Source organism: Triturus cristatus, chromosome 4_1 (genome assembly GCF_964204655.1).
Source record: "Triturus cristatus chromosome 4_1, aTriCri1.1, whole genome shotgun sequence".
NCBI classification, from domain to species: Eukaryota; Metazoa; Chordata; class Amphibia; order Caudata; family Salamandridae; genus Triturus; species Triturus cristatus.
Window position 1 is genome coordinate 651908255 of NC_140585.1, and position 15062 is coordinate 651923316.

The 15062-nt window shown below is 42.6% G+C and overlaps 1 protein-coding gene across 3 annotated transcripts in view; it reads right to left on the reverse strand.

Annotated features, from left to right (window-relative positions):
- IRAK4 (interleukin 1 receptor associated kinase 4) overlaps nt 1–15062 on the reverse strand; it is a 216578-nt gene that overhangs the window by 157136 nt on the left and 44380 nt on the right. For 2 of the 3 annotated variants that reach the window (XM_085653048.1, XM_085653049.1), the window contains 2 exons: nt 3504–3649; nt 1044–1166 (listed from right to left, as the gene is read on the reverse strand). In XM_085653048.1, the coding sequence (XP_085509174.1) occupies nt 1044–1166; nt 3504–3649 (269 nt within the window). The remainder of the gene's footprint in view (nt 1–1043; nt 1167–3503; nt 3650–15062) is intronic. The other variant, XM_085653050.1, reaches the window with a different exon arrangement.

The following is a 15062-nucleotide window of genomic DNA, read 5'->3' on the forward strand; positions in this document are numbered from 1 at the left end:
TTAAGACTGCAAACTCAGCACATACCTAAACAACACCCATAGTTTGCAACCTTGGTGGCAGGACCGCATACTGTGAAACTGGAGGACCCATTTTGGGATCCATTGCCTAGAATGTGGTTTTAGTACCGAGTCCGTGGACTATGGACTGTGAGCTTAGGGAGAATTTGTCTGTCAAGGGTCTGTAATCCTGTGATACGAGCAATTGTTATTTTTATTTTTTGGTCTATTGGAGGTGGGAGGGAGGCTTCAGGGTCCATCCCCCACTTGCACCTAAGGGTCAGCGTATGCTCACCCTGCCCTCTTTTCTAGTTTTTTTTTTTTAACATGTTTTCAGAACACTGGGACTCCAGTGGCTGCAAGAGATAGTTTTCTGCTGTGGCCAGCAAATCAGATCATTTGGGTCTGCAGTTGTTGTCTGAGACCCAAAATTGATGGGGGAAAACTGTGTTAGTGCTTTCTGAAAATTGCTCCTCGAAGCTGGGCTCAAAAACCGTCTGCTTACTGGCAGTCCCGATCTCTCTATCTCAACTGACAGTTGGGCTTAATTTGATGACTACAAAAATACTTTTTTATTCTAATTTCCCCAAAACAACTAAACAGATTTACACCAAAGCAAGCAAATGCACGTCTTTGAGTTAAATTCTACTTTCATGCCAAGTGTAGAGTAATTGGTTGTGTGTAATTCCATTCAGTCCTTTTCTTCTGTAGCGCAGTTAAAGGGTTTGCTATGGCAGATAAAGTAAAAAAAAATAAAAAATGTTCCCCCAGCTCTTCACGTAACTTGCTAGGCCAAACTCAAAGAAGATTAACATCTTTATGGGAAATTTTTGTGCCAATCCACTGACTATCACCAAAGTAATTAGTAAAGCAAGCAGCTTTTCAATGGACAGCCAGACCTAACCTTAACTGTACTGGTGCTACCACTGCATGTGTAATGTATAGAAATATATGCATAGATATATAAACAAGACAGATTTAAATATATGTATTTTGTTTAGTACAAATTAAGATCTATAGTTGCTTAATGCAATAATTCAGATTACCTGTTTCACTCTCTAGATTGTCAACGGTCTGTCCCCCCTTCAGTACTATGCTGCTAGGTTGTGTGGGGGGCTGGAATACACCATGTGATTTATCATCAGCATCTTTTCGTGAATGACTTTGAACTTCGCAAAATTGCATGTTGATAACACAAAGAGAAAAATAACTTTTAATGGTGCTAGAGCTCAACAGTTCATAGATTATGATATTAGCAATGCTTGATTTCTGCAAACAAGACTCATATATGCAGAAACACAACCACATATGCAGACACATGTTCCCCAGAGAAATCATCAACCTCTCTTCTGGCTCCCCCTTTTGATCTTGACTAGTTCCCAGCCCTGCTCCCACCCCTTTCCTTGTTCCTCCCCCAATCCCATAACCCACCCACACCCCCTTGCCTGCTGTCCACCATGACTTCTTTATATGCTCTATGCCCTACTCCTAGGACTCCGCCCGTTTTCACCGCCTCTGGGTAGCATCTCTCTAAGGCAGTGTTTCCCAAACTATGGGCTGCAACCGGAGAGGATTATTGGTGGGTCACGAAGGGTCTTAAAATTCGATACTTATATTGTCACATTTCCAAGACTATGCCTTCTGACCAATTACTGCTTATTTTTTTTATTTTTTAACATGGAGTTTGGTGTTCACAAGTCCTCTCGCTTAGCAGTCTGAGAAAAAAAAGTAAGGGTATTATGTGGCAATCTTGCTGTGGTAAAGGGAGAGTGAAAGGAAAGTCCAAGGGATGTCATTTTTAGCAACACACAACAGAATGTACACATTCATCAGGTAGGAAAGAAAAAATTAAGCTTTTTTTTAATGTAATTCTGAAGGATGAGTGTGAAATGTGGTGTACAATATAGTTTTAACAGTAAAACTGGATGTCTGTGCAATTGTGGCCATTTCAATGAAAATGATCTGTCTGTAAACGACAGTGTGCTACCACACAATGCCTTGATTACATTTAAAAAATAAAATTGCCCGTCTCATGTCCATTAAGCAAGGTGGGTCGTAAAAGTTAGTCGTTCTAAAAATTGATTTGTGGTCCTAAAAAGTTTGGGAAGCACTGCTCCAAGGAATTTCTCTACTCCCTCTAGTGACATACTCTTTAACCTCTGCTAGACTCCTACTCTGTTCGAGCACAAAATGGATCTGCCTGACTCCCACTGAAACCACTCGATCCCCCATTCCCTTTCCCACTTCCCTCATTTCAGTTTGTACTCCTCCTCCACGCAACATCTTACTTCCTCATGATTTCTACCACGTGCAGCCTGAATGTGGGTCTACTGTCCCGCTTTTCTCGCTTATTGGCTGGTCCCAGGTTTTCTGTGCTACCACTTGATTTGTTGACCACTTCGCACAAATGTTATCTTCTGCTTTCTCTCTGCTGCCTCGCCAGCCTCCTTTCTTCATTCACACAGTTTTACCAGTCTAGTAGGTACTTTGACATTAATACCAATTAAAACATCGGCAATATGAGGAACAAACAGTCTTTTCCCTTCGAAAAATTAACTTAAAACAACAAATACAGGAACAAATCACTGCAATAGTAGTTTACATGTGTACACAATATTCATAAATGATTTCTAAGGAACACAGTGGCATAAATGCCATGTTAGAAAAGAACACAAGGATTTCCCACTAAAGGCTACTAGAGGACCAGCACGAGTCTCCAAATGTGTGCTAATTGTCATTTATTTTCATTTGAAAATAGTGGCAGCCCAGTATTGTCCCTGGTTTCTAGCAGACCCCTCTGGCCAACATACCCCCACTTACCTTTTAGAGAGCTGACACAGCCCAACTCACTAGGTAGCTTGCAGGGTCAGATCTTTTCCACATGCCCGACCTGCCCTCTTGGTTAGTGAATCTTTTTACACAGTGCAGGCATAAGGTAATGCTTTCTGCTACCAACCAGTCTCTACAGAACTGGTCATATGGGGTTCTCTCCACTCATAGCTGACAATGCAAGTGTTATTAATCATTGCATCTCCAGGATTACAACATTTGTTCCTGGAATGTTGCTTACACAGCAGAACACCTACTTCATACACTTAGAACAGTTGCCAGGTGCTTAGATCACACACTAGACTAGTGCCTCAAAAGAACTCTTGCTAAACAAGCACTGCTAAAGTAAGTAGTTCAGTCATCAGTATGCTTATACATGCAAACACCATTTGTGCATGCACCATATTGTTAGATGAACCATAACAGCTAGTAACAGCTATCAGAAATAAACTACAATTAGTGCATTAGAGAAGCTAAAATGGTTAACCAGCGTTACACTCTCCAGATAGTGAAAACATGACCACACTAGTTTAGTGTTGTTCCATAGATGGAAAATATTTATTGATCTAATTTGAAGAAATAAATCTGATCTAATACATAAGGTACCATTAGTGCCAGGAAGGTATTAAAATGTTCTTTGATGGGTGGTGAACAGAAAAGGAAGATCGGAGCCTTACCTGGAATTAAAAGACGTGCTGCAGCCACAAACTGATTTTTGTCCAGCAAATCAACAAGATCACTCACTGTACAATTTGTTGTACCCCAGTCATGGAGCAATTCACACGTTGGGCTTTTTCCCATTTGAAAACATCCCTCAAATCTCCTAAAAGGCAAAAGTTAAAAAGGTTAAAGTGCGCCAACCTATAAAATCATTAGGCCATAATTTATTCCACTGCACAGATTTCTCATAATTTAAAAATAACTAGCACCACCTTCTCTTATTATAGACATTTCCTTGGATGAACAACAGTCATCTGTGAGTGCAGAAGCATTGCATAAGATCCTCTGTACCCATGTAGACAGGCAACCCTTGATGAAAAGTTAGTACTATAAACAATCTGCTAGTACAGAGGACTGACTGCAGTACTAGGTTTAGGGCCAGGATTGATGAAGGCAATACTACAAATGGGTTGGACATACAACATGGAACGAAGGCCCACAAACCCAAAAGTTTGTGGCTATTTACAAACACTTTTGAATTCATTTCCAATAGTGGAAACATATAGGAAATGACTCCTGCTAAAGGATAGAACAGGAGAGTTGGAAGAAATGGTCCCGCCACAGGAAAAAGCATTTTCCTATGAAGGCTAATACAACACGCTACCACTGTGCTCTTCAATGGGGAATCATTTTTTTTTTTTTTTAAATACAGCAAATGCTTGAAAATCTGAAGACAAAAAAAAATATTTTGCACATTGCTTTTTACCTTGCTTAACACTTTATCCAGACCTTAAAGCTTTTCCACTGCTGCTAGTTGTTTAGGCTGTGTTTAGGGGGTACTTACCACAATAGAGAGATGCCATTTTGGTCGGCGGTCTAGTCGTTGTTACCCGACACTATAAATGAAGGCTAGGGTGCAATCGCGCCGCTGGTGCACCTAGGTGTATTGCTTGGCACTCCCAGATAATAGAGAATACCATCCTCCCACACAGAGGCTCAAACACAATGAAGCAATAAACACAACATCACCTGGAAAGGGATTTCACTTTATAAAATGAGACGCATCAAAGATTGTATTCAGAATAAGGCTTGGGGTTTTATTTATGCAATGCTCTCTAACAGAAAGGCTTTCCCAGATGTCAAATGAACATTCAAATATATATATATATATATATATATATATATATATATATATATATATATATATATATATATATTCACTGAAAAAACCATAGGTTTCACACATGTTATAGTTAGTGGAAATTTTACTGATAAAAAACCAATGAAATTGCCCCGTTATAGTTAGCGCAGGCAACTATAACTCACGCGACCACAATCCTCTGCTGATGCTAATACTGTATTTAGACACTTATTTGCCCATGTCTTCTTCCATACATTTTTAGCTATACATATATTACAAATATTTTTTTTTCATAAAGACACATATGTCATCAGCAGAGGATTGCGGTCGCGTGAGTTATAGTTGCCTGCGCTAACTATAACGGGGCAATTTCATTGGTTTTTTATCAGTAAAATTTCCACTAACTATAACATGTGTGAAACCTATGGTTTTTTCAGTGAATTTGCAAGGTTTTTTAAATGCTAATTCCTAACTATAACGTGTGTGAAACCTATGGTTTTTTCAGTGAATTAGTACGGTTTTTTAAATGCTAAGTTTTTTTCCCTTATAATAAGCCCTGTACATTTGGTGGCCTACGGCCACCAAAAGCACAGGGGGTGGGGTAAGTGTGGATAGTGTTTTTTTCCATTGTAATAAGCCCAGCACATTTGGTGGCCTTCGGCCACCAAAAGCACAGGGGGTGGGGTAAGTGTGGATAGTGTTTTTTTTATTTTTATTTTTTTACCGTACGCTTACCGTAAGCGTACGGTAAGCGTACCCCGCAAAATTGCCGAAAAAAAAATAAAACCGTTTTTGCACTTGGGGGATGTTTGGGGACTCCCTCCACATGACTATGTGGGAGGGAGTTGTCAAAACAGCCCCTTTACATGTTTTTGGGCTTCCGATTTTAAAAATCTCTCTCAGTGCGAGAGACAAAATGGCGGCCGCCGCTTCCTGGTTTCGGCCGATTCGAATGTTTACTAAGATCTAAGAGCCAATCAGAATCGCGCTCGCGCACGCCACCGTACGCTTACCGTAAGCGTACGGTAAGCGTACCGTAAGCTGGCTCAGATATATATATTGATTTAAAGGCTATTTTCTCAGAATCTACTGAACAGATTTACACCAAACCTACAAAAGGCACTTCCTTGACCTAGGGACTACCTCTCTGCCAAATTTTGAGTAATTCTGTTCAGCCATTCGGGCTGTAGCTCGTTCTAAAGGTCCTATGGAAAAATGCATGGGAAAAACGCGTTTTGGGACCCCCCTTTTATCTCAGCCCCCGCTTGACGAATCCCCCCGAGACTTTCAGGGTAGGAGCGGAGCGTAGCGCCCCACCTATTTTGAGAAATTCGCGAGGATTCGTCGACCGGCGCCAAAGTTATTCAAAATAGAATGTTGAGGTTTTCCTATGGAAACGTGGTCCTAACTATAACTACCTACTGGCTATCGCCAGTAGGTAATATATATATATATATATTACCTACTGGCGGTCGCCAGTAGGTAGTTATAGTTAGGACCCTGTTTCCATAGGAAATCCGCAACATTCTATTTGGAATAACTTTGGCGCCGGTCGACGAATCCTCGCAAAATTTTCAAAATAGGTGGGGCGCTACGCTCCGCTCCTACCCTGAAAGTCTCGGGGGGATTCGTCAAGCAGGGGCCGAGAAAAAAGGGGGGTCCCAAAACGCGTTTTCCCCATGCATTTTTCCATAGGACCTTTAGACACAGCTACAGCCCGAACGGCTGAACAGAATTACTTGAAATTTGGCAGAGAGGTAGCCATAAGGTCAAGGAAGTGCCTTTTGCAGGTCTGGTGTAAATCTGTTCAGTATTTCCTGAGAAAATAGCATTTAAAAGCATATATATATGTGGGCGGAGCCTAACCACACATCTCATCCTGAGATCTGATTGGCTGTCAGCACTTCATCCAAGAAGTGTTGGCAGCTATCTTGGGACCAATATACATGATAGCACCTCATTAAAAAGCATTGCAGTAAATAGAAGGTTTTAAGACTTTAGTTACATTATAAATCATTTGTTGATGGTACCATACTCATTTTAGGAATTGTGGTATGTTCTAAGGTGATTTCACCATGTGAAAAAGCCTTCTGCTGGGATATCATGAGTGAGAGAAAAATATTTTCTCATGCTTTTACCACAGAGGTTTGGAAGGTGATCTATAGGCTAAACTGAGAGCTTATTTTCTGTAAATTCACATTATCTTTCTCAGTCATGTGAGAATGAAGTCTGACATTCTCAGTAAAACATGTACATCCAACAAGGGCAGAGACTGTCAGTTGATTCCTTTGTGTTCTACTGCAGCTTCCCAGAGTGTTCCAAAGAACTACTAGAGCGCTAACAGTCCTACTTATGATAAACGTATGGCACACCTGAAGCCATCTTGCTTGGATTAAAGTGGTAACTCTTAAAACATTTAATTTAAAAAGGAACAAAATGAGGGGGTTCATTTTTCCATAAAAAGTATGATTAGTGCTGCAGAAAGAAAAATTAGGGCACATTTTGAGTGACTTCTCAAATCCTCTTCTATTTCATTAAAAAATTCTGACATGCAGACTGAAACATGCACTTTCAATACCAGCAGCAGTTTTCCCTGGTGAGCAGTAGCTTTACTACAGTGATCTAATGAGCAAAAAGAGTGCTAACATTCTGAATTTATGGCAAATGTGTGACACATCTGAATGCCTTCTTGATGGAATCAAAGTAAAAAACTGAAAGTATTTCCTACTGAGGAGACTGCAGTAAATGAGGAAATTAGGAAACTTCATAACAAATAAGTCTCCCAAGATGGCCACCAGAGACAAAAGAGCCCAAATGTAGCCCAAATATCACCCAGATGTAGCCCAAGTATAGCCCAATGACAGAATGTCCCAGAATGTTCTTAAAAACAACTAGAGCGCTTACTGTCTTCATTATGACAAAAGTAAGGCACACCTGAAGCCATCTTGATTGGAATAAACTGGTAACACTTAAAACATTTAATTTAAAAAGGAACACAATGAGGAGGTTCATTTTGCCATAGAAATTATGATTAATGCTGAAGAAAGAAAATGAGGGCACATTTTGAGTGACTTCTCAAATCCTCTTCTATTTCATTAAAACATTCTGACATGCAGACTGAAACATGCACTTTTAATACCAGGAGCAGACTTCCATGGTGCAGTAGTTTTACTACAGTGATCTAATGAGCAACTAGAGTGCTAACATTCAGAATTTATGGCAAATGTGTGACATATCTGAATACCTTCATGATGGAATCAAAGTAAAAAACTGAAAGCATTTCCTACTGAGGAGACTGCAGTACATGAGGAAATTAGGAAACTTCATAACAAATAAATCTCCCAAGATGGCCACCGGAGACAAAAGAGCCCAAATGTAGCCCAAAATCACCCAGATGTAGCCCAAATATAGCCCAATGACAGAAGTGTGCAAAACACTTATTATTTTGTGTTTTTGCAGTGTTATATAGTGCAGACTTGTCAGGTATTGGAGTGCTTTACATGAGCATTGGTTACATCACACAAGAACAAATTCATTTTGGTTGTAGACATGGGGAGACTAAGTGATTTGACCAGAATCACAGAATGTCGAGCTGAAGCAGAAACTTCAACCTGGTTCCCCAGTTGCAAAGTCTGCAGTTCTGGAAGTAACACCACATCCTCTCCCCTAAGTGCAACATTTAATCAAGTGGTCAACTGGATAAAAAAACATAAAGATAACAAATAATTTAAAAGTGCTTTGTCGCTATTTGAAAACTCAGAAAATATGTCCTTATTTTAGTCTTTTAGAGCACTAACCATAATTTTGATGCCAATAAGACCCTCTGATATATGTAATTTCTAAAGGAAATGCTCTAGGTATTACAGTTTTGATTACATCAAGATGATGTCAGGCGTTCCACACTTTTATAATAAATATAGAATGTTAGCAATCTAGTTGTTCATTAGGATACTGTTGAGAGGCAGAGGCCAGGGGCACGGACTCTGAAAATTGAAGGTAGGTAGGAGGGTGCAAAGGCAACAATTTAACCACACTGAGCAGGCAGGAAGGGCCGTGGAAGCACAACAGACTATGGAGGGCAGTGGAAAGGGGGGCAGGGGCAACAAACCAACAATACAGGACTTGCAAGAGAGGCTGTTGGAGGGAAGATCTATTACGGGTCAAGGAAGCTAGGGGCGGTCCCCAGATCCCCGGGAGCCACCACAGAACTGAGCAGGAGAGTGAGTCAGGGACAAAAGGGGCACCTTAATTTGAGCCGGGGTGCCTAGGAACGCTTGCTCCAAAAATGAAGAAAACAGACATATGAGACATGGAATTGGAGGCAGAATACAATGGCAGTTTAATGAGAAGATGTAACTTCAAAGAAACCGCAGAATAGAGACATAAAGTACAAAATACAGAATCCAGATAATCATACAGCTGTCATAATATTCTCTGTATCTCAATTAATGTACTGACAGAGAGAGAGAGAAAACACATCTATAAATGCATCATGAGAAACAAGTTACACCAAGGAAAATGTTACCTAGGAACACTCACGTTTACTCTTAGAGCAAGCATTCCTGCAATTACAATACAAAATCTTTTAAATGCAAAAGTAAAGAGAACAATGGTTAAACATAACATGACATTTCATATAGGTAAAATAGAATAAGATACTTCAAGCAAAGCAGAGCAAGACATTTTAAGCAAAGGAAGACAAGAGCTCCCAGCTCTTGGGGAAAACCTGCACTGCCTGTTAACCTACATACAGACGGCGAGGTAGTCCGTCGATATCTGTGGGTGCTCCCTTTTTATATCATTTTGTGGGCTCCTTTGCACGCTACATCTACCTACGTATGCTACCCAAAAGCTTCGTCTGCAGATTTTACCAGACATTTCGTCATTTACCCACTTAATGCTGACAATGGACTGGGTGAAAAGGTCAGTCTCTCAGGCCAATCGCTTATCGTAAGTTCCATAGAGCAAGCAGAAAATAATGGGTATTGTACGGGAATTCAATATATTCATGTATAAAATCTCCTCAGTTCTCCTAACTTGACGCTCTGCGGTTGCCACTTCCTTAAAAGCGGGAAACCTGCCCAGGAAGCAAGTACCAGAAACAGGATGCAGCCTACTGTATGTTGACAGCTTCAGGGGGATGTTGAACTTTGATACCGAGCACGGAGCACTCGGGTAGGGTGGGGGCTACTAGTTTGGATCAGAAGGCCTCGCAGACCTGCCTTCAGACTGCTATACACTAAAATTGCAGAGCTAGGGTCAATTTAACAAAGAGGCCTACATATTGAACAGAAGGGCCTACACAGGGGTTTTATGCTGGCTGAGTGGTAAGGATGTCTCAGGATAATTATATAGCAACACAGGACCCGCTGGTCAATTTAATACGGCCTACAAATGCAGCTGGCAGGTCAAGGACAAGGGTCTCATACTTCAGGTGTGGACAGAACGGGCCAGGGGCCCCCTGTGATACAAAATCTACCCTCCTTCAAGGCTGTGGCAATGTAATAGACCATTGTGGACAGAAGGAAGAGGCAATGGTAGTACAACCATACATGCCAACAGACCCGATTCAGCCAGGAAACGTCCAATGTTTTTAAGCTCAAATGGGCTTTATTTGATCTGTTTCCTGTTTACAATATCCTCTTTTTCAATGTAACTCAAAGGGGAAAATCAATACCCCAGTTTTTTTTCAAAATCTCCCTCTTACCAAGTTCAAAATGTTCGCAAGTATGGTACATTGGATCATGGAAGGAAATGGGATAGGGACATGGACTTGGATAACAGAGGACAGGAGGGACATGGAGAGGTGCACCAAACTGACCCTGCAGGGCAGGCATCAGGGTTTGCAGCAGCACAATACACCACACAGGGCATGCAGGACGGGAGTGCAGCACAACAATCCATAGAAAGCAAGGGGGAGGGGACAGGACCATGCACATGGACAACAGAGAACAGAGGGGCAAGAGGCAATGGTAGCTAGCTGACCATAATGGACAGACAGGAGAGAAAGCTGCAGTATAACAGACCATAAAGGGCAGGAGGGACGGATCAGGGGCATTACAATGGAACAGACAAGCCAGGAGGGAGGGAGTAGGGCTGGGGGCAAGGGGGCAGGGCAGGAGCAGCAAGATAGCCATGGAGGTCAGGCAGGATGGGCACTAGAAGCAAGATACACCATGAAGAGCAACAGTGAGACTGTGATGGCATACACACAGACCATGGAGGGAAGGTGGGAGGGGGTCAGGGGCAGCTAACTGACCACACAGGGAAGGTGGGAGGGGCCATGGCAGCACAGAAGACCATGCATGGCAAGTGGGAGGGTTAGTGGCAGCACAATGGCTATGATGGGCAAGAAGGAGGGTGGAGGGGCATGCACAAAGGACGATGGAGGATAGAAGGAAGGGTCAGGACCTGTGCACAGACAAGAAATTTCAGGGAAAGGGACCTCACAACAGACCACACGGGGCAGGCAGGAGGAGCAGTTGCAGCACAACAGACCAGGGAGGGCAGAAGGGTGTGGCAGTACAATGGACCATGTAGGACAGGAGGAAGAGGATAGGGGCATGGCATGTGGACAGGCAGGGTGGAGGTGGCAGGGACAGGTTACAGTCATCTGACAATGCTAGGCAGGTGGGAGGGGAGTGGCAGCTCAACAGAACACTCAGAGTAGATAGGAGTGGCAGGTCCATGGGACATGGTGGGCAAAAAGGATGGAGCAGGGGCATGCACAAAGACATCAGAGGGCAGGGGGAAGGAGAATAGGGGCAGCAAGCTAAGCACAGAGTTTAAGCAGGAGGTCAATGATGGGGCATAGAATTGGGCAATGGAGGGCAGGAGGAGTGGACTGGTACATCATACTAAATTGAGGGCAGTGGCAGCACATCAGACCATGCATGGCAGGAGGGAGGAGGCTAGTCCATGGATTCACACAACAGAGGATAGGGAGGAAGGGGATGGGGCAGCAAGCTAACTGTTCAGAGAAGGCGGGTATTAGGAACTTTATTGTATTTAAAACATTGTGTCTGTGCGAACTACTTAAAATATGAACAAGTATGCAGCATAATCTCACTTTTATTCAGGAAGAAGAGGACGTTTGTGACTGTGACTCCGGGCTCACTTGGCAGAAACACCCCCTGACCCTCCACCCCCTGACCCTCCACCCCCTATCGCAAAATGTAATGCCCGTGAAAAGGGTAGGTGAACACAGTGTTGTATAGAACATAGTCCTGAGAGCACGATTGAAAATGAAAACTAGATATAGTGTATGGTATAAACTATGCACCAAAAAGTGTGATATAAGATGAACCGGGCGTGAAATATAATATGCAATACATTGTGCGCAATGACAGATTCATTGGAGAGCGCGAGATAGCACAGGCACTAGCGCGTGCTATGCGATATGCGCCTTGGAGTGTAATATGCACAGGGCAGTGTTGTGTAACCTAACTAGTCTCTAAAGTTGTAATATAAAATATGTGCTGGGGAGTGTAACGTTGCATATGCACTGTGACAAAGATATGCATCCCAGATTGTAATATGTATGGCATAGCACTGTGCGTTATAACATAGGCATCGAGAAAGGCACGTTAGATGGGGCAATATAACCCGTGCGAAGACAAGTGTGGCATGACATATTCACGGGGTGGTGTTACAGTGCACATGGGCTAGAGAGTGTCATAGCATATGCACTAGCTAGTGGAATACAACACAGAGGTGTGTGGCACTCGGCAGGCAATGGTGGGTGTAACACAGTATTGGGCTCTGTCAGGAGCACGCTGTGACTCTCAAGTGATGTTCGTCCCCTTTCCAGAGAGTAAAATAAAAAGTATTACACATCCGGCAGTGGATGTGTGTTTTATTAACCGTGAGGGGGGTTTCTTGCATAGTTTTGGTCGAATTTTTGTCGAATCCCCTTTGAATGGCTTGGTGTGCATGTGTATTAAATGTGCCCGTCAATAGCTACCCATGTTTGTATAAATAAACGACAAGGGTGTCTACCAGGATTAGGCACGGTAGGGCATCAGACATGTCAGAGCTTCACTAGTGGTGTAAATACATTCCACGTGGATTCATTGCATGCAGAGTCGCCTTTTAATGAATATCACGCAAATCGTCATGGTGATAGGTACGTACGGTTTGTCCAGCATGTCCTAGGTGTGTCTATAAATATATATTTTTTAAAAATAATAAAAAACAGTGGCCGGCCCTGGGGATTGGTGTCAAAAAAATATAATTAGGAGACTGGCCCTGGGGGATGGGGTCATCAGGGCCAATAAATTAGAATAAGAAGGGGAACCAAACAGCCCCCCTTCTTAAAAAACTAAAATAAATAAAAGACTGGCATCGTGCCGGAGGCCATGCCCCCTCCGTGCAGCACTCTGCAAACGCGCCCCCAACAGGCATCTCCAGTATGCGCCAGGGAGCTGCGCTGCAGCCAGGTGTTCTGAGGCCAAGCCCCTTTTTACACCTCTCTGCAACGCAGCTCTGTGGCGCTTACTGGAGGTACCTAGTGGTCTAGTTTGACCCTAGGGACCCTTAGGATTCAGGGGGACTTAATCTCTCAACTTAGAACAGCCACAGGGCGCGTTTACACAGTGGTGAAGGGAGGGGACGGGGCCTGAGGTGACGTGTGCAAACACGCACTATGGCACGTTTTAAATTGGGGATATAATTTCCCTTCAATACTGAGGGCCCCTGGGGGCTAACTAGCCCACCAAGTGCTTCCAGTAAGCACCACTGAGCTGCATTGCAGAGAGGTGGTCCAGGCCGTGCCACTTTTTACACCTCTCTGCAACGCAGCTCTGTGGCACTTACTGGAGGTACCTAGTGGGCTAGTTGGACCCTAGGGACCCTCAGGATTCAAATGAACTTAATCTCCCAACTAAAAATGGACACAGGGCGTGTTTACACAGTGGTGAAGGGAGGGGACGGGGCCTGAGTTAACGTGTGCAAAAACGCCCTGTGGCCTGTTTTAAGAGGTAGTTTTAATCCCCATGCCCTATTATACACTAGGGGCTTACAGAGGAGGTCATGCTAATCACAGGGGGACCCCAACGCATAATGTTCCCTAGTGTATGTAGGTGTTTTCACTGTATTCTAAGTGTCTTTTAACATAGCACTGGCTCTAGGACTGGTTAGTCAGACTCAGTTACCACCAGTATCCGTCTGAAAAAGTTGAGGGTACAGGATGATTTTGCAACAAGGCTTCTTTCTGCTCTTCTTTTTGTTCTTTCTGCACGTTATCCTTCTTCCTGCACTTATCTTCGTATTTGAGGACTTCTGTTGCTTCTTTCTGCACTTCTTTTGTTTCTTTCTGTGCATTTTTTCTTCTTTCTTCACATGTCCTATCTCTGTAGGCATAGTTAGAAATTAGCATTTAAAAAACCTTTGAAATTCACAGAAAAAACCATAGGTTTCAGGCACGTTATAGTTAGGAATTAGCATTTAAAAAACCTCAGAAATTCACTGAAAAAACCATAGGTTTCAGGGGTGTTATAGTTAGCTGGACTTTTCACTTGTACAAAACCATTGAAATTCCCCCGTTATAGTTAGTTCAGCTAACTATAACTCGCGCGCCCGCAATGCACTGCTGATGACGTCACATATTACATCACTCATGACATGGTCAGTGACATCACTCATGACATCACTGATGACATCTCAAATGACATCACTGATGACATCACTGATGACATCATCCTTGTGATAGAGTGGCAGACCTCCTCTCACCCTAATATAACCTTTGATACACACATTCAAAAATAGAGACTAAAATTTTCAAAACAATGGACATACCAATACCATTTACAACAACCTCTTCAGTAATTCTAAGATCCACATACACATCCACTCATTCACCAACAGTCCTATACAGCCACTCATACATGTACTCCCTCATCATATGTACTCATACACCTATACATCCTGTTACACAATGCCACTCATCCATAGAGTTACTCACACACATAGTCACTCATGCTAATAAAGAATCAAACATACATTTACTTGCATATACAGTTATACACACACCACCATACTTACTTCTACGGAAACTTACACATACTTAGTCTTTTAAACAATCACTTATAGAAACACATACTTATTCATACAGGAACTCTTTCAATCTCTCACTCTCACATATACTCACATATATACACCAATAGTCACATATACTAGTTTAAAACATATGTAGTTACTCATAAAGACACTATTGAGACAGTCATTCACTCACTAACACACCCATACACACACTCATCCACCCATACAGTCCTGCACACATGCTGTGTTCAACACATACAAACAGTGAGTCACTCATTCATGCACCTATGCACTACGTAATACCCCCCACCGAACCATGCAGACACTCAGACTGATACTCAAAAAACCAACTAATAACCTATATAGACACCCATGTAGCTACTCACCAACCCATGCA